The following is a 21,348-nucleotide window of genomic DNA, read 5'->3' on the forward strand; positions in this document are numbered from 1 at the left end:
TTATCCTCTGCGGTGAGACCACTGAAAACTACATACCCAATCTGTTTCTCTCCTACCATTCAGCCTGCTTAAGTTAACGATGTAACCAATGTTTCTATGTCTTGGACTTCCCATGTAATCAGACTTTTCAAGCTAGGCTAAACACAAAGCTTTAGTCTTAAATTATGTACTCTTCCAAGCCCCTGACCCAGAATAGTGTGTGTGTGTGTGTGTTGTAGAAATCGTTTGCTAAAAGCAGACAATAGGTTGAAAGCCACCTTGAAGAAAACAAGTATCCACAATAAATGCATTCTGCAAGCAACAGGTGAATACTGCTCTGGATCAGTAGGTTTCAGTAGATTCTTTCCTTGTAAACACTGGTAAAATATTTGATTTAGACAAGAGACTCCTCATTTCTCTCCTATACCATGCTGTTTGATAACTATATAGCAAAGCTCTTTGCTAGGAACAGGCAACAGAGACAGTCAGAAGACCCAGGGAGAGAAGTGGAGGAATCAAAATTGATTTTCTCTTGGTCTAAACCACTCCAAGAGGGAGGTTTTTTTTTTTTTTTTTTTGATGTTGCACTGATTCCTCACAGGCATGCCGGTGCTGCACACTGGCTGGGATCAGAGGAGAAGGCATGTTATACTTTGACCACAGGTGTCTGTTTCCATTGTTGGATTGGAGCTTGAGCTGAGAGAAGAAGGCATGCTTTCAGTTTCCCCAGCTGGAGACAAGTTGGGGCTTGGTTCCTTCCCTGAAGACTCAGAACAGCTCAGCAGCAGCAGCTGAGTCAGCACCTCACCAGATGGGGTGTTTTCATGCCTGGAGCACAGGCGCCCATGGGCGTCTTTAAGCCCCCTTCACTGGGTGTGTGGAAGCCTGCTGCCCAGGACCTTGGTGACCGCTCTAGTTTGGGGCCCAGGTTATCAGGACTGTTGTGGGGTATTCACCAGGCGTGCCTGACTGAGTTTTCTCAGTGGCTGAGTTTCCCATGGCTGAACTTGAGACTTCCTGTGCCCATTGAAGGTCTTTTTTTTTTTTTTTAATAAACCAGGATAATCAGCAGAAGTCTGCTGGAAATGTTTACCTTTAGCTGCCTTTACTCTTGTGCTGTTTTGCGCTTCTCTCCCTCCCTGTCACAGAGTTAGGGGGACTGACCCATCCCCAGATAAAGGGTCCTGGAGGACATTTGACAAAAATATGCTTGGGTCTGAAGTGGAGAGGGGCCAACTCTGCTTCCAGAGCCAGATTATTAGTGAGTTCGAACAGCACATGACGATTTTACCAATATAACATACATCATACCCTTCGAATCTCTTTGTTCCTAGGCAACACTTTTTTTTTTTTTTTTTTTTTTTTTGATTTTTTGAGACAGGGTTTCTTTGTGTAGTTTTGGTGCCTGTCCTGGAACTCGTTTTGTAGACCAGGCTGACCTCGAACTCACAGAGATCTGCCTGCCTCTGCCTCCCGATTGCTGGGATTAAAGGCGTGCACCACCACCGCCTGGCTCTAGGCAACCCTCTTTAAGGCAGCGTCAGATGTTACTGCCTGAGAGAAAGGAAACAACTCCAAGCATGGCCCTTGTCTCGTCATTGTAATGACCTCTGTTTCCACTCTGTCCTGTTTTCATAATTTTCAGTCAAGAAATCCTACTTGACATGTCCCCCTGTTCATAAGCTATTCTGTAGTTTCTGCTTCACCTTCACCCAGTGGGATGACATCTTTGGGAAACTGAGGAAACTACAAGTATGTGAAGGCAGATGGTAAGGTCTGCAAGCTAAGCAAAGTGAGATCTGCTTAGCTACAAGAGAATCTGGAAGAGCCAGCCAAGCAGAGCTAAGCCTTGTGGAGGGTGTGTCAAAGCAAGAACCCAACCTGCTGAGTAAGTTGTTCTGTGCAAAAATCCATCCCATTAGTGGCCGTGGTGTGGATGCCTCTGGTCTGCAGTCTTCTTTAGTCAGAGCACCACGCCTTTACTTACATCACAGAGTTCTGATGGAGTGATAGTTGAAGTTGACTTAGAAATTGGGAAAAATCTGTGACAACTAAGCCTGAATTGGAAGATTTGGGAATGGATGATAAGGAAGGTAAGGACCAAGTTCCTCTAACAATGTTATGCAGCAGTATTCGGTGGTGGGCCAGCCACAAGGAGGACGCTCCTCCTCCTGAGGATGATGAGAACAAAGAAAAGTGAACAGAGCCGGGCGGTGGTGGCGCACGCCTTTAATCCCAGCACTCGGGAGGCAGAGGCAGGCGGATCTCTGTGAGTTCGAGGCCAGCCTGGGCTACCAAGTGAGCTCCAGGAAAGGCGCAAAGCTACACAGAGAAACCCTGTCTCGAAAAACCAAAAAAAAAAAAAAAAAAAAAAGAAAAGTGAACAGCTGACATTTTAGCTTGGGACCAAGTGTAGCTAGAGTTTTCCTGCCTTGCCCACAGTCAGGACAAATCTTTGTCACCCGCCAGTCCCACAGCCGCTCAGACCCAACCAAGTAAACACAGAGACTTATATTGCTTACAAACTGTATGGCCGTGACAGGCTTCTTGCTAACTGTTCTTACAGCTTAAATTAATCCATTTCCATAAATCTATACCTTGCCATGTGGCTCGTGGCTTACCGGCATCTTCACATCCTGCTTGTCATGGCGGTGGCTGGCAGTGACTCCTCCTGCCTTCCTGTTCTTTCTTTTCTCCTCTCTGTTAGTCCTGCCTATACTTCCTGCCTAGCCACTGGCCAATCAGGGTTTTATTTATTGACCAATCAGAGCAATTTGACATACAGACCATCCCACAGCAACCAAGTTTGGGAACATTCTTCAGGCTTATTCTAGCTGCAAACTATTTAGACACCAAGGATTTGCTTGGTGCTGCATACTGGACCATTGACAATACGTTTAAGAGGGAAACTCCCCAAAGCTGCAGATCTGTTCAAATGAGGGTGAGGAAGCCTGACTGCACACAGGAGTGGTGTGCAGAGACATGGCCTGTGCCTGCCACTGTAGCGCTGCGCTAACACTGCTCATGTAACTGTTGGCAGACAGGTGAGAGACAAGCCCCTCAGCAGCCGTTCAATCAGCAGAACTTGTTAGTATGTAGCTGGAGTGCAGATTCCACACTATGACTCTGGTGTGAGTCAAAGTCCCTTTGTTCTTAATTATGGATAAAATGACAAAGTGGCATTTGGGGCTTTCTTCTTCTCCTCCTCTTCTTAGAAAATGATTTCTGCCTAGTTTATTGACCCTTTGACTAATTGTGCTTTTAAAAGTTGACTTTGTAAAACAAACAATTTGCAAATTTTCTGAAGCAGAATTAGCACAATATCTTTATTCATGAATTGAAAAAAAAAAAACCCACCTTGAAGTTAATGTTCCAAAGGAAGGTGTTGGGCTGTGGGTCAGTTCTCTCAGAGTTGAGCATTAATGGTTGCCATTGACTAAGAGTGTGTAGCAAGGACCTGAATGAAGACTTCTTTAAAAAATTTTTTCTTTTTAAATCTTCTAAGTTTTGCAGCTCAGCCAGATACTCAGTCTGTAGTTTTGAGGGGAGCGATGTGATTAGAAATTTGTTAGCTTTTCAATTAAAAAATCCATCCTGGAGTGGCTCAGTAGTTGAGAGCACTTGTTGCTCTTGTTAGAGGACCTGGATTTAATTTTCAGCAGCCACATGACAGCTCACACGACCATCAGTAATTCCAGATGCAGGGTATCCAATGCCCTCTTATGACCTCCAGGGACAATGTACACCCACATCGTGCACATACATATACTCGGGCAAAAAACTCATACACATAAAATCACAAAATAAATTTCTAAGTTAAAAAGTCCATCCTGTTTCTTTATTAAGCCTTACACCAACTCCTACAGCTCCACCTCTCCTTGGTTCTCCTTTCTGACATTATTTAGCATCCATCTTCATCACAACTTTGTTTTAAGCTCCTGTGCTGTGCTAAGCATCTCACTACGTTCTAGTCAAGAAATAAAACCTTGGCCTCAGTGGGTCTTCTAGTGCATCCAGGGAATGGATGCTGCTAAAGAATTTAAAGCTGCGCTCCATCGTTACATGGAGACAACGTCAAGAGCTGGGAGCTCTGGAGAGAATCTCCTGGAGATTTCAGGGTCGGTAGTAGGGATGGTGAGGGAATGAAACACCCAGCATCACCGGGCGGTAGTGGCACACGCCTTTAATCCCAGCACTCGGGAGGCAGAGGCAGGCGGATCTCTGTGAGTTCCAGACCAGCCTGGTCTACAGAGGGAGTTCCAGGACAACCAAGGCTACAACAGAGAGACCCCGTCTCGAAAAGCAAAAACAAGAAAGAAATCCCCAGCATTGACATCTAAAGAGAGGAGCAGCAAGCTCCATCGCTAGAGTGGAAACCTGTTTGTCCTGACTGGGGAAGAATCTGGGCTGAAATCCGCTTGACAATGGAAAGCGAAAAAGCCTTTAAAGAGAAAGGCTTGCAAATTCCGCCCGACAGCATCTTTATGCAGATGCATCAGGACCCTGTGACCCATGCATTCCTTCATTCCTTCTTTCATTCGAGCTGGTGACAGGCCCTTTGCAGGATGCTCGGGGAAACCAAAGTGGCTGCAGCGCAGAGCGGGGGTTTCTCAAGGCGGATTCGGCGTCCCTCCTGCAGCAGCACGCTTCCAGTTAATGACACAAAACACCCGGGCTCCACCTCATACCTAAACTTGCTGTTGGAGGATCTCAGTGCTGGCCTTAGACGAGGCATCCCAGGCTCCTGCAGCCACAGACGGACAGCGGCTTCCAGAGGCTGCTTTCCTTTCTCAGGGCTGCTGGGTCCGCGCGAAGTCCCGCCCCCCCGAGGCCCCGCCCCCAGGCGTTCAGGCGCGAGCAGGCGCCGCCCAGGTCCAGGGCCCGCCCTTGCCCCTTACTCCAGACCCTTGGCGGTGGGGCCCTTAGAACCACCTGCGCCTCGCCGGGTCCAGCCGACACCCCGGAGCCAGGAAGCGACATGGCAGCTCCTGCAAAGGCCGAGAACCTGTCCCTGGTGGTGCACGGACCTGGGGACCTTCGCCTGGTAAAAGGGGAAGGAGGGTGGGAACCCAGGCAGCCACCCACCCAGCCCTGCCTCACGCACGCCTCTGCAAGCCCGGCGGGGCAGCCGTCTCCACTCCCCGTCGCGCTCACAGGGCCCGTACCAAGCACCCCTGCCTGCCCCGGTTTACCCGGATCTTCGCTGGCTCCCAGGAGGTGGGGGTGGGGTAGCAGTTAGCGGGCCGTTACCTATCTCCAGGGAGAGTTCTGGTCGCGTGCTCCCGGAACTTAGCCCCGTGCCTGGCACGTGGCCTGTGCCCTGGACCGTTGAAAACAAATCAAGCTTTCGGCTCCTTCGCTAGCTGCAGATTCACACTCTAGTTATTGCCCTTCAGAGGGGGGCGGCCAGGATTCGGAGCTGCTCAGATCTTCTTTGGGTAGACAGTGCAGGGCAGAAAAGGGTGGCGAGACGGCACTTAAAAGCAGTGAGATTCTATTTAATCCCGATAGTATCCCCTCGCAGAATTATTATTATTATTATTTTTTTATCATGAGAGGACCCAGCATTCAGCCTGTGCTCACAATGCACTCTAACTGGGCATATGGCTTCTCACTTATTTTCTCTTAGTACACATCTGTTAAATCACGTCCCTGGAGCATTCTGTGTACCTCTGTCTCTGGCTGTAAGCTTGGTTCTGCCCCCTGAACCAAAGTTCAGACATCTGCTGAATCATCTCTGTGGTCATGCCAAATTTCCAATGACAAAGTCCATCTCAGTGGGGCATGCAGTATGTGGGTTGGGTACCAATCTCTGCTGCTCCCCAGCATCTCCCTCCTTCCCACTCAAAGGACATCTATCAGGAGGGACTCCTCCAACAGATCTTGTCTGTTTAAGAATATGTCCCCGGTGGCTTCTCATTCTACAGACTGCACACAGATTTGAGTTTGGAAAGCGTTTTCAAGTGTGCAAGGAGTTCCTTAACTCCTCTACCTGTTGGCCTGTTCTGAGAGGGGTCAAGAACACTTACCTGCAGCTGACACTCTACTTCTTCAGCTGATGGAAAAAGTGACATCCCCAAGATCGTAGTCTTGGTTAGTTCGTGGAGCCAAGACAAGAGCTCAGATTCAAACTTCCTTTCTTGTGCTGTGCCCAATCACTTTGGACCATCCACCCAACACCCTGAATTAAAAAGACACTGTGATTGTTTATTACAGTCAACAGCAGGTATGGGGGCAGAATGTGTCTCTACAAAGCTTACAGAGTGATTTTGAACTTAGTCCTTCATGTCACTAATGTTTACGAAGTGAAAATATGTCTGCTGTGGATGTAGGCATTGAGCTGGGGGCCCAGAGCGGACATTGTCCCTGCTCCCAAGCATCCCAAAAGAGGGAGACAGACGAAAGAAGCCGTTAAGGCACTGTTCTGTACAAACGATTGTTCTGCCCTGAATTGCTCTTTAAGGGAAATTTCGGATGTCTCAGCTTGCCTGTAAATTAACCCTTGAAGTGAGAAGTCATAAGAGCCCTTAGTGAAGAGTATGCTGTTGCTCGGACACTGTAATCCAGCACAGGCCTCCTGGGCTCTTCTCCTTCCCAGGCATGATCCTCTCCCAGCTACCACCCCCATGGCGTACCTCTGTCCCTCCATTTCCTTAGAGCAGATAGATTTAGTAGTATAAGTTTTGGGGGTGGTGGTGGTGGTACCAGCACTGACCCACAGCATCAAGGAGGAAAAGTCTTAGGAGGCTTTGAGGGCCCCTGTTCTTTCGTAAGAGAACCACAGTGAAACCCAAGATGTCCGAGCAGAGTAGCTTAAGCGGTAGTGGCGTTTGGAAGCCATAGCAGCTTGGCTATGGATTATAAAATGGGGAGGGAGGCAGACACGGTTTTCCCTGTTGATTTGACACCACACAGCCACAGATTTTGGGTCTTTCCGTTGGGGATGGCTGGCAACCTGAGGCCTGCTATCATTTGGGTGGACTAGGGGCAGGGTCTACTGATAAAAATCCTTGCCTCAGGACCTCACATACAAGGAATTGTTTGGAGAAACACCCATTCCTAAAATCCAAAGCAGGAATCCGAAGGGTTCTGAAGGGAAGGAGAACTCAGGCTTTCCCAGTGTGGCCTTCCCGCCACCAGGAAGGCCAGAAACTGGCCAAGGTCCAGGGCATTGCTCTGGAAAAACAGGACCCGAGCCGCTTTGCTGAGACAAGCAGGAAGGAAACCTAACACCAGTCTCAACTCTGCGTGCCGGGAAAAGGATTCCCTCTCCTTGCTGCAGTCATGGAAGTCTTCTCACACTTAGGGCCAACATGGCAAGGAGCAAGCATTTGTTATTTGGGTGATGAAGTTGTGTGCGTGCGTGCACACACATGTATTAGGACAGACTAGTAGATGTGTGTATACATAGTAGGAGAGAGGTGGATGTGTAAATGCACACACATACATTAGGATAGACTGGTAGTTTCCTTCATAATGAGGTAAAAAAAAAAAAACAAACCAGATTTCTCTATTTTTATTTTATTTATTTTTTTTTTATAATTTTTTTTGTTTTTGGAGACAGGGTTTCTCTTTGTATCCCTGGCTGTCCTGGAACTTGCTCTGTAGCTCAGGCTGGCCTCAAACTTAGAGATCTGCCTGCCTCTGCCTCCTGAGTCCTGGGATCAAAGGTGTGCACCACTAATGCCTGGCTTCATATTTCTCTATTTTAAATGGAGAAATCGGGACTTAAGGAGGCAAGGGGAAGAAAGAAGTGAGTAAGCTGAGGTACAAGGAAGCAGCCCACCCATCAGCAAACAATGTCAGTTCACGGGAGTCTTCTCAGAAAGGAAATAGTAAACTCAAAGCCAGGGGGCCTGGAGTAGAGGTTAGTCCCAGCTCCACTGCTGTTAGTTGTATGGCTTAACAATGTTTTTTTTTCCTCCTGCTGTAATTGTCTTGAAGAGGGGCACCAGGCCTGTAATCCCAGCTACTCAGGAGACTGAGGCAGGAAGACTGACTGAAAGTTCAAGGCCTGATTGAGCTGCAAAGTAAGTTCAAGGCCAGTGGTAGAGTCGAGGTTAAATTCCTAATGCAGAAGAGGAGGGGGAGGGGAGGCCTTAGTCCTCATTTCCATGGTGTGCATGTCAGTGGCACTGTGCTTATCAAAGAGCCAGCACAGTCCATGCATCGTCACTGGTGTGTGCTAACTGTGCAGTTAGGAGGCCAAAGCCTTGAAACCTTCTTGAAGAGATGGATAAAGGCCCGTATGGGCAATTTTGGCAAAATTCTTAGATTGTGGGCCAGGCAGAACTCTATATTTAACTGCAGCAGTTCAACTACTGTATGCCTCTTTAGCCATCTTGTAAAATCTAGAACTTGCTTTTCTTTCTTGGGAATGGATTACTGGTTCATGAAATTGGAGTAGGAGACAGCTGACTTCGCTTTTCTGTAAAAGAGCTTTGTTTGGAGTTGGGGGCAAGTGGGTGGCTTGTGAGTTTTTGCATTCAGAAATATTTTATGCCCTAGAGTTTGCTAGAAAAGTAAGGAAAATTAACAAAAGGAATGACGATATTGCTAGTTTACTCCAGTCCAGCCGGGTGCCAGGCACTTTATTTAGTTCAGTGTTTTCACAAACTCTGAGATGAAAGAATGATTGATTTTCATTTCCAGCTGACCACAGACTAATGTTTGCACTGGACTCTGAGGTCAGAATGCTAATGATTTCTAAGTGTGCCTCCCAATTTCTTTCTTTCTTTCTTTTTTTCGAGACAGGGTTTCTCTGTGTAGCTTTGGAGCCTGTCCTGGAACTCACTCTGTAGCCCAGGCTGGCCTTGAACTCACAGAGATCTGCCTGCCTCTGCCTCCCGAGTGCTGGGATTAAAGGCGTGCGCCACCACCGCCCGCCATGCCTTCCAATTTCTTGTCTCATTGCATCACACCCAGCTCATGGACCATCCTGAGAGTGTGCTCTCTCCTTTCTTCCTGAAAACCAGGTCTTCCTTGTTCAGCCTGTGGCTAGGGAACTGATCAGCTGCTGTTGCAGACAGCTGAACACCCCGAGAAGGTAGCAGGCGGTGTTCAGGTTTTGTTGGTTTCATACTGTTGTTGGCTATATGAATAGATAACAAGGTAAGGAAAAAGTTATTTTAAAGTGATGAGTTAGTGTCATTTTATTATAAAGGGCAGAGAAAAGAACGCATCAGTAGGAAGTTTAAATATTAATCGGGGTTCAGTGAAGAGACTTGTTGACTTGTTGCTTTTTTGAGGAAATGTAACACGCCCTAGGTCAAAAGAATTGCTTTGAGGGCCTGCAGGATGGCACTTGCTGCCACATGTGACAGCTTGAGTTTGCCATCTGGAACCCACCTGGTGGAGAGACACTGGCTCCCAGAAGTCGTTCTCCGATGTTTACTTGTATGTTGTGGCATGTATGTGCACATGCATAGGCACACCAAATAAGATGCAGTGACAAAAGAATTGCTTTAATGGTAATGTTGTTTTTTTGTTTTTTTTTTTTTTAAAAAGATACTTCTCTATCTAATAAAACACATTAAAAGTGACCCAGCCTTGCTATGTACACTTTACTGTTAAGTTTTGGATAAAAAGAAAAGAAAGGAATTGTCATGATCACCTAGCAGCTCAAATGGTCCTGGGCATCCTGTCTGTTTTCCTGGTTGGTGTTGTCAACACCTTTTGGAGCGGATACCTCGATAGTTATTAGTGCTCAGCTGGATGTTCTGGGGAAGACCTGGAGAGAGTGGTGCTGGCCGCTCAGTCATTTAGTCTGTCGGGGCTTAGGGGTTGAAGTCTGTAACTCCAGCTACTCACAAGGCTGAGGCAGGAACACTAAAAGTTCAAGGCCTTTCTGGGTTACAGAGTGAGTTCAAGACCAACCTGGACAATGTAGTGAGACCTTATCTCAAAAGTAAGAAAAGGGTTAGAGATGCAGCTTACAGATAGGTGCTTGGTTACCACAGGCAAGACCCTAGGTTCAACCCTCAGTGTTAACAGAAAAGAAAAGCTTGAAGTATCTTACCTGTCAGAGTCATTTCTGAGTAAAAACAGAACCCCAAACTCATTTAGAAAACAAGGAGTCAGATAACAAACTATCCAAAGAAACACTTCCTTTCTTTTATCTAAATTATGTTTCTGTAGCAAACCAAATCCAAACCGTTGATAAGTCATTTCAAATTCAAAACCAGCATCCTGGCTTCTCTGCAAAATGCTCGGAAAAGCAATTGCCATTGCTGGGAAGGCCTAGGGCATAGAGCTAACTGTTACTCATCAAAGTGGAAGGAAGCAAAAATCTGATAGGGTTTTAATCTTCTGGGAAAGTAACCCTATTCTGAGAAGACAAGGGCACATAGATTAGGAGAAATTCCCTTTAAATATCCTAAGACAAGTAAGGAGGAGAAATATGTGCATATCATGACATATATGTGTGTTGTGTGTATAGTGAATACATACATATATGGGTATATGTTTTATTGGCAACAAATTTATTTAGTTCTTAGCATGGTTGTTGAAGGTGGAGGTTTTCTATAAACCAGATTTATACTAAGAACATCACCTACCAGAGGAAACTTGGTCAAGGTTTGCGGAGGGTTATCAGTCCAATATAAAACAATGCAAATACTGCGCATGAGCCTTTGCCTTTTGCTGCTAACATGCATTTCTTGATTACTATAAGGGACTATCTAATATGTTAGCATATTAGATCTTGTTCTTGCATTTTGAATTAGGAAAAATTATATATTACTTGATGAGAGTGAAATAGTCCTCTGTCCTGTGTGGATTTGGGTCTCATAATCGGGTTTGCAGAAGAATTGTCTTCCCAGTCATGTTAGCACAGGAAAAGGCATCTTACAGGAAAGGATACCGGAGCACCAGTCCCTAGAATACAAAAGCCCGTTGGAAGCCATTGACCTTTAATTCCAGCGCTCGGGAGGCAGAAACAGATCTCTGTGAGTTTGAGGCCAGCCTTGTCTACATATCAAGTTCCAGCTGGGGTTGCACAGTGAGACCTTTTTTCAAAAAACCAAAAACCGGGGCTGGAAAGATGGCTCAGCAGTTAAGAACACTGGCTGTTCTTCCAAAGGTCCTGAGTTCAATTCCCAGCAACCATATAGTGGCTCACTACCATCTGTAATGAGATTTGGTGCCCTCTTCTGGCTTGCAGGGATGCATACAGGCAGAACACTATACATAATAAATAAATAAATCTTAAAAAAAAACAAAACAAAAAAACCAAAAACCAAAAAGCCAAACCAAAAAACCCTACAAGTGGATAGAACCGTCTGGGTGTTTGCAGACACTTCAATCCCAACACATTCCAACTTAAGTCACCTAAGGGTCCCACAGGAGTCAGGATGCTTCACTTCCCTTTTCATGTGGGATCATGAAGAAGGAGAGGGAGAAATGGCCCCTATGAGGATGAGGAAGTGTTGGATGTGGCTGGAAGTGAGATGGAGGCATGGTATGAGGGGTATGGAACTTTACAGGGTTAATGGGGAGTCTAAACAGATTCGTGTTTCAGAGAGATTGTCATCATCAGGACAGAGGCTGGACAGAACACAGAGAGCCTGGGCAGAGGACCAGCTCAGTGGACTGTGGGAGCACTTCCAACCCTTTATGACCGCCTCACATGCCAGGACCCATGGCTAGTACAAAGCCTCTCACCCAATTAGAAAACCTTTGGCTTTTCCACCCACTCTCAGAACACAGGACAAATATGTAGGGATGGGGGGAATGAAGCAGAAGTGACGATGGCGTCTGGTTCACCTTACGTGTCCACCATAGCCCCTCGGGGGCACAGGAGAGGTGACAATGGCGTCTGGTTCACCTTACATGTCCAGCACAGCCCCTAGGGGGTCACAGGCAGTCTGGTATGTGGGTGCAAGTGGCAAAGACATCTACTAAGAATCTGGGCACAGGTCATCTCCCCCATACCCTGCCTGTCCCTTTAAGGTGTGGGGGTGGCTTTATATATCCACATAACAAGAAGCAAGCCTAAATCAGTGCCAAAGTCCTACTTTAGCTCTTCTAAACCCCAGCCTGTTAAAGGGCAAATTTCTCTCAAAGTTAACATGAAAAGAACAGTTTGAAGTACTTTGTCCTCTCCCAAAGGAGAAGGCCATCCAGAGCTGGTTCAACTGTTAGGGAACAGAACATGGGCTTATTTGTTTTGTAATAAGAGCAAACATATTTGCTGTGAGTCGGCACTCCCTTTGATGATTATCCTCATGACACAGAAGAGGAAATTCGAGAGGTTGTATAATGTGCCCTAGGTGCACAGTAGATTGAAGAGAACCAGCTTTGCACATGGCAGGCTATTCCAGAGTCTAACTTCTGCCTAAGCGCGCCCAGGCTGGCTGGAGGAGGGAAAACTTACCTTCTCTGACTTCTTGTCTGGAAGTCCTTCCTACCACCTAGTCCAGTGGTCCCCAACCTGTGGGTTGTGACCCTTTGGAGTTGAACGGCCCTTTCACAGGGGTCACATATCAGGTCTGCTGCATGTCAGATATTTTCATTATAGTTCATAACAGTAGCAAAATTATAGTCTTCCTGGAGACTAAGGGTTACTGGAATGAGTGTGCTGGAGAGGAGGGCACCTGTATATGTGATGCAGAGGTATTTCTGACTCAAAAAGTTCCAGAATGCTGACAGAACTTAATAAGACTTAAAGCTCTCTCTGAACCTTTGTGACTCATTCTCAAGAAATCCTGCTTAGGAAACCCTGAATGTGAATGGCAGCATCACTGGGAATAAAGTGGAAGGCTAGGATCTCAGAGGAACTAAGCGTGTGTGTGTGTGTGTGTGTGTGTGTGTGTGTGTGTCTGTCTGTCTGTCTGTGTCTGTCTGTCTGTCTGTCTGTCTCCGTCCCCGTCCCCATGTCTCCTCGTCCCTTTTAGGCATTCATTCTGAGCTACAGCCTTCAAAAACCTTGAGAGATAAGGACATAGTTTAGCACCTGGGAAATTTGAGATGGAAAAGGAGATTAAGTAAACACGGTTGTAGCTAGTGACACACTACCTTTTTAGTGTTTAGTGGCCATGCCGTGGTAACTTGGTAAAGCTGTGGGGCCCACGGTGATACTTAGGATAATATTTACAAGCTTAAGGCGTATTTATTTTGAGAAAAAGTCTTGCTGTGCCTAGTTTAGGCAGTCTTGAAATTCTAGATCCTCCTGCCTCACCTTCCTCAAAACTGGGGATATAGGTATATGCTACCATGACCAGCATGAGAATTGATTGTTTTGTGAGCCGGGTGGTGGTGGTGCATGCCTTTAATCCCAGCACTCGGGAGGCAGAGGCAGGTGGATCTCTGCCTGGTCTACAAAGTGAGTTCCAGCAAAGGCGCAAAACTACGCAGAGAAACCCTGTCTCGTAAAACCAAAAAAAAAAAAAAAAAAAAAAAAGGCATTTTATTTTATATCTGTGTATGTGGTTGTGTGTGTGTGTGTGTGTGTGTGTGTGTGGTTGTGTGTGTGTGTGTGCACCTACAGAGGCCAGAAGAAGGTGTTGGATCCTTTGGAGCTGGAGTTACAGGCTTTTGTAAACAGCCTAACATGGGTGCTAGGACACAAACTGGTCCTCTGCAAGATCAGCAAGCACTTTCAACTGCTGAGCCCTCTGTCTCTCCAGCTCCCAGTGGGTGATCTTAATTTGGTCTTGTGCCCAGTGGCATATCATATCCCCTGCAGAGAGAGGGAGGCAGGTCCTGAGCCTGAGTTGAAAGGGTGCGTGAAGCCTCAGGAGGAGGGGGCAGTTTAGGGCTGTAGCTCAGAAGGCAGACCACTTGTCTTGTGTGCACAAAGTCTTGTGTTCCTTCTTCAGCGCCACAGGAATATGGTGTGGTGGCGCTCAGCTGTACTCCCAGCATCTGGGAGGAGAAACTTAATGCAAAGCTCACCCTCAGACACATAGCTAGAGGAGAGGGGAGTGGTGTGAAGAAGGAAGTTTTCAGTCTCCTTTGCCACTGGACGGTAAACGGACTACCAGCACAGCACCCTCTAGTGTCCGGAACGGTCACTGCATCTTTGCCTGTGGAAAGGTGTTGTAGCCATTACAGCAGTAAGGAAATCTCTGGTGAGTCAGGGCTTCCTTGGTGTGCCAGCTGTTAGTGTGAGCTTAAATCTCCCACTTCTCCATTCAGGTCTGGTGTTGAAGCTTGCCCTAGCTGGAGGCAAAGATAGGAAGACTGTGGAACTGGGTGTCAGTGTCTAGGGGTTTGCCTGCTGATGCCATCGGTCGGGATGTGGGGCAAGGCTCCAAGTTAGAAACAAAATCAGCGGCCATTAAATGCCACTGAAATTGAGTTTAAAACTTCACCTGACATAACATTAAGAAATGCAGATTTACACAACAACGTAGAATGTTAGTTAATTCAAACATGAGACTGGTGACTTCCTTGAGAAAGACTTTGGTGACACTTGTTCTAAGGCAGTGATTTATAGATTTCCCCCTTTAAACTACTGAGAAGAAAAAAGATCCATCAGAAAACCAACCACTCTCCCCCAGAAAAACCAAAACGTTCCTTAAGTACTTTGAACATTCCCCCTCACATGAGGCTCTCTCTGCGCTGCCCGGCTCAGTAGTGGTCACCCGCCCTTAGCCTGTGCCCTTAGCCTGGGCAGGTTGCTAACTGTCCCTGTTGGTTCTTCCTCCTCAGGCTGTGCGGCACCTGGGCTGTACTCATGGTTACCCCGTGAAGCACTTAGCACAGGTGCCTGAGGGACAGTATAGCTCTCTGCCTGCCGGGCAGCATTGGCACACGAATCAGCTTTTCTTTCTCTGGAGGAGTTCAAGTAGCACTGGATTTTCTCCACCGGAGAAACTGGTGGTCGGAAGTGAATGAAGGAAGTTAGGCCATATATGGAGGCATTGTTTGGGGAAGACTACGACCTGGGTTTGGGGCTGGGCTGCACCTATGCTGAAGAAGTAGGAGCATGGTGGTAGTGAGGAGCATTTAGTTCTAGATGGTATCAGTGTGGATTGATGCTGTGAGGCCACCTATAACAAGTGGCTTGAGCCAGGCCTGGGGGCACGAGCTCAAATCAGAGCAGGACACCGGGACAAGAGAATCATGAGTTTGAGGCCAGCCTGGGGTACATAATGGATTCCAGTACATGGGTACATAGGGAGGCCCTGTTTCATAAAATTGAAAAAGGCAACTCAGGAAACTTTTGGAAGGTTGAAAAGCCCTTCCTTCCTTCCTTCCTTCCTTCCTTCCTCCCTTCCTTCCTTCCTTCCTTCCTTCCTTTTTTTTTTATAGTTTTTTTTTAAAGATTTATTTATTATGTATACAGTGTTCTGCCTGCACATACACCTGCAGGCCAGCAGAGGGCATCAGATCTCATTACAGATGGTCGTGAGCCACCATGTGGTTGCTGGGAATTGAACTCAGGACCTCTGGAAGAGCAGCCAGTGCTCCTGACCACTGAGCCATTTCTCCAGCGCCCCTTTTTTCTTCTTTTAAAAAAATATTTGTGTGAGTTTGTGTGTGTGTGTGTGTGTGTGTGTGTGTGTGTGTGTGTGTGTGTGTGTGTGTATGTATGTATGTGTCATGTGGCTGGTGTATGGAGGTCAGAGGACAACCGTGGGAGTTGGCTCTCTCCTACCACATGGGTTCCAGGGATTAAACTCAGGTTCCCGGCCTGTCTGAAAGCCCTCTTACCTGCTGAACCATCTCACTGGCCAGGAAGGTGGAAAGCTATAAGCATAGCCCCCATCGGAATACTGTGCATGGGGCCCGCCTGTCAGTCACCTCCCATGATTGACAGCTCATTCTGTTGCCCAAAGAAGAAAGGCCACTCTCCCTTGGGACCACAGTAGGTACAATGGAAACTGATAGAGGGGTCAGACACAGCTGGGCTGAGCCCTGGTTAACCACTGCATGCCGATAGGATCTTGACCAAGTTGCGTAACTCCCTAACCTCAGGTTTCTCATCTGTAAACTCTGGGCTTGGTAAGACAAAGCTGAAAGTCGTGTCCCGCCCCCGGCAGCCACTGTAAACATGTCAGATTGCCTTCTCCCTTTGCTTCTGGTCCACCCACAAAGAATTAATAAAGTGAACGCTTGGCTGGCCGCTCAGCCTCCTTCCTCCTTGTCAACCCTGACTTTACCCTGGCCAGGTAACCATGGAGAAAAGTTCAGTAAACAAGTTCTATTTTTGTGTGTGTGATTCCTTTTTGTTTTCTGTACATTGGTGTTTTGCCTGCATGTATGTCTGATCCCCTGGAACTGGACAGTTGTGAGCTGCCATGTGGGTGCTGGGAATTGAACCTGGATCCTCTAGAAAAGCAGCCCCTGCTCTGAGCCATCTCTCCAGCCTCACAAATTCTAATACTAGCTAAGAACACCAGAATACCTCAGATTGCTTTTTGCACTAAAATGCAGAGCCCTTGTGTTCCCTCGGGCTCCTGAAACTCCAAATGGGAGGTTTAGAAGAGGACTGGGTAACCTATCTGCGTAACTGGAGTAAAGAGGAAGGAGTAGTGTTGTAGACAGCCTCCCACCTGTCCAGAGATAGAGTCCTTGCAAGCCCTGCTTACATCCTCCTCCTTTCCTGGTAGGAATATGTCAGACCACACATCTGTATCTGAGAACATGATTTCCAGGATGAAAAGATCCAATGCGGAAGGCAAACCTGGAGACCAGAGCTGCTCAGACACCCTTTCGGCATGGGAACACATCTAGCACACAGTTTTTCTTAGTTTCGGGCAAGTAGCACCAAAGGGGGTGGTGCGTGGAGTAACTAGAGTAGCCTCCTTCAGGATTTGACATTCGGATCTAGAAGTGGGCTTTGGCAGTTTTCCAGGGAGGGAACCCAGCTTCAGAACTTTGTTCCTTTCTGTGGGATGTCACTAGGCACGGGTGTAGTTTTCTGTTGCATTAGGAATATATTGTGCATGCCATTATTTGGGTCAGTGGCTCTGTTTTGGGCAGCATGGTGAAGAGCAGGGCAGGGTTTCTGCCTGCCGTCTGCCGCGCCCTTCGGTGCTCACTGGAAGCAGAGTATGGTTTGAACTTGTGTTCTAAGAAATAATTAAGTGAAACTCCCGGTGAATATTTTAAAAGTGGAAAAATGTTTGTAGAGCTAAGTCGTTATGTATACTAAACAACTTTCTTGGTTTTATTTATTTCAGGAGAACTACCCAATCCCTGAGCCAGGCCCAAATGGTAGGTCCTTGGGAAACTGACCTGACATTGTACTCACTGGTGTTGGCCTTGGAGGCATGTGCATTGACCCCTGCCCCCCCCCTTCCTACTGGTTAATGTGTTTACTCCTTTGTCCATTGGCCACAGTGGTTTATCTTGGCTACTGTATGAAGTGTAAGAATCAGTGATAGAAGGAGAAAGACCAAGAGATCAGACTGCTGAGCTGCCCTGGGTTTTTGATGTGAAGCCTGTGGACCAAAGGCAGAACCACCCCTTTTTACCTAACAATCAAGTACCCTGTCTACCAGATTAGATGCCAAATCATATTCTGGTTCTAGAAATCTACAGAATTCAATCTCATAGTTAGCAAAGGAGCATTGTGTTAGCACACCCAAGAGGGCCAGCCCAGAACTATCTACCTGTTCAGTAGGGGTGGGAGGGGCTGTGGGAAGCCCTGTCCCTTCCTTCAATCAATCAAGTACAGAAGGTGACTGAGCATGTAAGGGCAGGGCATCTAACACCTTTGCTCCACTTCTCAGCCTCTTAGTGGGGGATCCCACTGGGCGAGCTGTCATGCAGGTTTCCTGGTGGCATCCAGACCTAGGGAGGCCATGTCAACAGTTGGCTAGAGTATATTTCTTCCATTCCAAAGTCTAGTTGATAGTCTGTAGGGATCCAGGGTGAGGCTAGGGGCAATGGTCAGGGTCTTCAGTCCCTCAGATCCTTGGCTCTTCTTGATGACCTGGGATGCCCTTTCCACCCTGCCACACTTCTACCCAGAAGCACAGACTCTGGGTAGACGTCAGGTTGAAGCCAGCTTTCTTGGTAACTCCAGAGCTTTGCTACTCAAAGTTCAGCTGCATTATTGACTTATAGAGATAAGATATAAGGAACAGCTGTTTCTATCAGTGTTCAGCAAGCATTGTGAATTTAAGGCTTAACCATTTTCACGAAGATAACGTATTTAGAGAGGTGGAGGAGGTGCCTCACTGTACCCTGCCAAGGTGACTTTGGTTGCAGAGGTGGCCAAGTGAGGGCTTCCCTGGGCCATGAAGGGCCCTCTCTGGCCCCGCCCACTGTCATTCTTTCATCTTTTGCTTTAGTTGAATTGGAAGAGAGAGGTATGTTGGAAAAAGAGTGTTCCAGTAAGTTAGATATCATCTTTCTGAAAATAGTGGACTTCTATAGAGAAAGCTCAGAGTTTTTCTGATTTCAGTAATTTTTCTCTGTCTTTGATCTCAGAATTCAGCCTGCCATTCATAAGTGCTCAACCAGAGACAAAGGCAAATTCTCCAGAGCCACATCTGGGGAATTTGCTGGGGGTTTGTGGCAAGGGCGGTAGCTAAGACATCTGAGTACATAGCAGAGCTTTTGGGCCTCTTTGTCTTTGGAAGATGAAGTTTTTTTCCCCAGGGAGGTGTTCATGATGTGGTCATCTCAGTCAGACAGAGCCCAGAATCCTTTGGTACCTACTTGAGCTGAGAAGCCCAGGCATCATTGTTTTAAACTTAGACATTTGACAACAGTACTACCAGACCTCACTGGTCCAGTCCTCAAAGAGGAAGTGTGAGTTGAACTTGCAAGAGTGCTAAGTAAAGCTGAACCTTTCTAGAAAACAAGGAACATGAAGAACTTAACATGGCAGTTCATCATGCATTGGCAAGGAGAGAGATTTTCAGGATGGTAAGCGTCAGGCTCAGCATAGTGTTTGGAAACAGTTATCTCCTACAAAACAGTTTGCTCTTTAAATGGCTGATACAGTGCTTCCTCCTCAGAATATCTTGTTACAGCAGGATTGGTCAGGGCTCTCCAAACAAACAGAACAAATAAGATATGGATGTATATGTATGTGCAGATACACAGAGGTGGGGTAGGAGAAGAGGGCTGTTTATTTTATGTTGAGCAACTGGCTCCTGTGATTGAATGGTCTAGAAGGCTCTGGGTTTGCAGCATAGGACAGCAGACTCAGGAAAAGCTTCCTGTGTTAGAGTCTTAGGAAAGTTTCTCCTTCAGAAAGTCTCAGAGGTTAAGAGCACTGACTGCTTTTCCAGAGGTCCTGAGTTCAATTCCCAGAAACCACATGGTGGCTCACAACCATCTATGATGAGATCTGGTGCCCCCTTCTGTCTGGTCTGCAGTCATACATGCTGTATAAATAAATCTAAAAAAAAAAAAAAAAAAAGCACTCAACAGTGAGTGGCAAAAATCTCAGTCTTTGCTCACAAGGCCTTTCCTTGATTGGATGAGGCCTACCTACTTTATGGAAGATAATCTGGTCCACTTACAGTCTGTTGGTTTAAATGAACGACCCACCTTGTGAGCAACATCTGCATGGGAGTTTGACCCAGGCCAACGTGTAAACTTACCCATCACACTCGGTTCCTTTGCTCCGGCAAGCTGTCCTGCTTTCCTCGGCTCTCTGCTTCGCTTGTTTTCCTTTGTAATTCCAATGTGTACCTGACTCAGAACCCAGCTCTCTCCCCTGGCCAGAGGGAAATTGGTAGAGCTCCTGAGAGCGATGGAAGGCTTGCCTTTCCCTCACGTGTTTTCTTTGCCTCAATTCTCTAATTAGAGGTGCTACTAAAGATGCATTCTGTGGGGATCTGCGGATCAGATGTTCACTACTGGCAGCATGGCCGAATTGGAGATTTTGTTGTGAAAAAGCCAATGGTGCTTGGGCATGAAGCTTCTGGAACCGTCATAAAAGTAGGAGAGATGGTGAAACATCTAAAACCAGGTCAGTATCAATGTCAGTGTGTGCTTTCTCTGGACCAGGCCCTCTGCTAAGCACGGAGGTACAGCAGTGACCAGAGTCTTGGGTCCCTGCATGTAGGGATCTTAGCTTCTACCTCAGAGGGGACCCGGACTTGGGACAGAAAGCAGGTACTTAGTCATAATGTGTGGTAGAGAATGTGATCAACATGTCATATCTAGACCTATCTCCTTTTAAAAAGATGGAGAATGTGAAATAAATCAGAAAAAGGGGTTGAGAAAGTGTTCCTGTCATATAAGCCACGAACTGCTCCTGAATTCTAAGAATCAAGACCTTTTTTATTTTACTGTTAATTAATTATTCATGTACTTTTGAGATAGTGTCTCACTCTGTAGCCCAGACTAGCCCAGACCTTACTTTGTAATCCACATTGGCAAAGAACTCTTTATAGCCCAGGCTAACCTCTAATTCAAGGTGATCCTTTTGTCCTAGGCTCCGGAGTACTATTATTAAAGGCATGAGCATGCCTGGTTTACATCATTTCCAGATGTGAGTCTGTTTCCTCTAGGAATACTCTTTAATCGCTGAATATTCAAGGAAAGTCTGTCCCTGTTGGGAGAGAATGTGTATTCTGCATTTTGGAATTTATGGTGCACAGTCAGCTTTCCCATGATAGATCTATTCCAGCCACATACCCTAGACCCATGGTTCTCAAACTGTGGGTCATGCTTCCTTTGGGGGCTGCATATTAAATATCCTGCATATTATATATTTACATTACAATTCGTAACAGTAGCAAATTTACAGTGATGGTGTAGCAAAGAAAATAATTTTATGGTTGGGAGCCCCACAACATGAGCAGCATTAGGAGGGTTGAGAACCACTGCCCTAGAATCTTTGAATTAGAAAGATCTTGATTTTCTTTTCAGATAGCCCAGTTGGCTTCCATCTTGCTATGTAGCCAAGGATGACCTTGAAATATTGACATTCCTGCTTCTAGTCACTTAATTTTTTATCTCAGAGAATAGTTTAGCTTTAACAAGGCGAAGCCTCACCCCCAACCTTTAAGCTGGTCAACTAACTTGTCTTTTATTCCAAAGCTTCTTTTTTTATTTTAATAGAATTTTTTTGTCCTCTAACAGTTTCATGCATATAAATAATGTATCCCTCCCACTTTTGCCACAAAATCCAGGAGTTCCCAACTTGCCCACACTTGAGTCTCTGCCTTAACACAAAACAGAGTCCACTTAGTACTGCCTGTTGGAATGTTGACTGATCTTTTGGGCTTGATCTTGTATGGATATTGTGCAGGTAACCATGGCTGCAGTAAGTTTGTGAGTACGAACAGCCATGCCAGGTTCAGAAGACAGCATTGCACAGCTCTCCTCCTCCTCTTCGGGCTCTTACATTCCCTTAACGACATCTTCCAAAATGATCCCTGAGCCTTGGAGTGTGGGGTTGATGTAGATGTCCCATTTAGGGATGAACACTCAAGAGTCAATTGTTCTTATCAC

General features: G+C 46.5%; 1 protein-coding gene across 5 annotated transcripts in view; it reads left to right on the forward strand.

Moving 5' to 3' along the window:
- The first annotated feature begins 4,810 nt into the window (after nucleotides 1–4,810).
- Sord (sorbitol dehydrogenase) overlaps nucleotides 4,811–21,348 on the forward strand; it is a 32,291-nt gene continuing 15,753 nt past the window's right edge. The window contains exons 1-4 of one of the 5 annotated variants that reach the window (XM_076570496.1): nucleotides 4,811–5,023; nucleotides 7,924–8,009; nucleotides 17,109–17,142; nucleotides 19,694–19,858. In XM_076570496.1, coding sequence (XP_076426611.1) covers nucleotides 19,708–19,858 — 151 coding nt within the window. In that variant the 5' untranslated portion in view covers nucleotides 4,811–5,023; nucleotides 7,924–8,009; nucleotides 17,109–17,142; nucleotides 19,694–19,707. Of the gene's footprint in view, nucleotides 5,024–5,296; nucleotides 6,206–7,923; nucleotides 8,010–17,108; nucleotides 17,143–19,693; nucleotides 19,859–21,348 lie in introns of those variants that run through there. The other 4 variants (XM_076570497.1, XM_076570498.1, XM_006995120.4 and 1 more) reach the window with 4 other exon arrangements.

The sequence above is a fragment of the Peromyscus maniculatus genome, chromosome 4 (assembly GCF_049852395.1).
Source record: "Peromyscus maniculatus bairdii isolate BWxNUB_F1_BW_parent chromosome 4, HU_Pman_BW_mat_3.1, whole genome shotgun sequence".
Taxonomy (NCBI): Eukaryota; Metazoa; Chordata; class Mammalia; order Rodentia; family Cricetidae; genus Peromyscus; species Peromyscus maniculatus.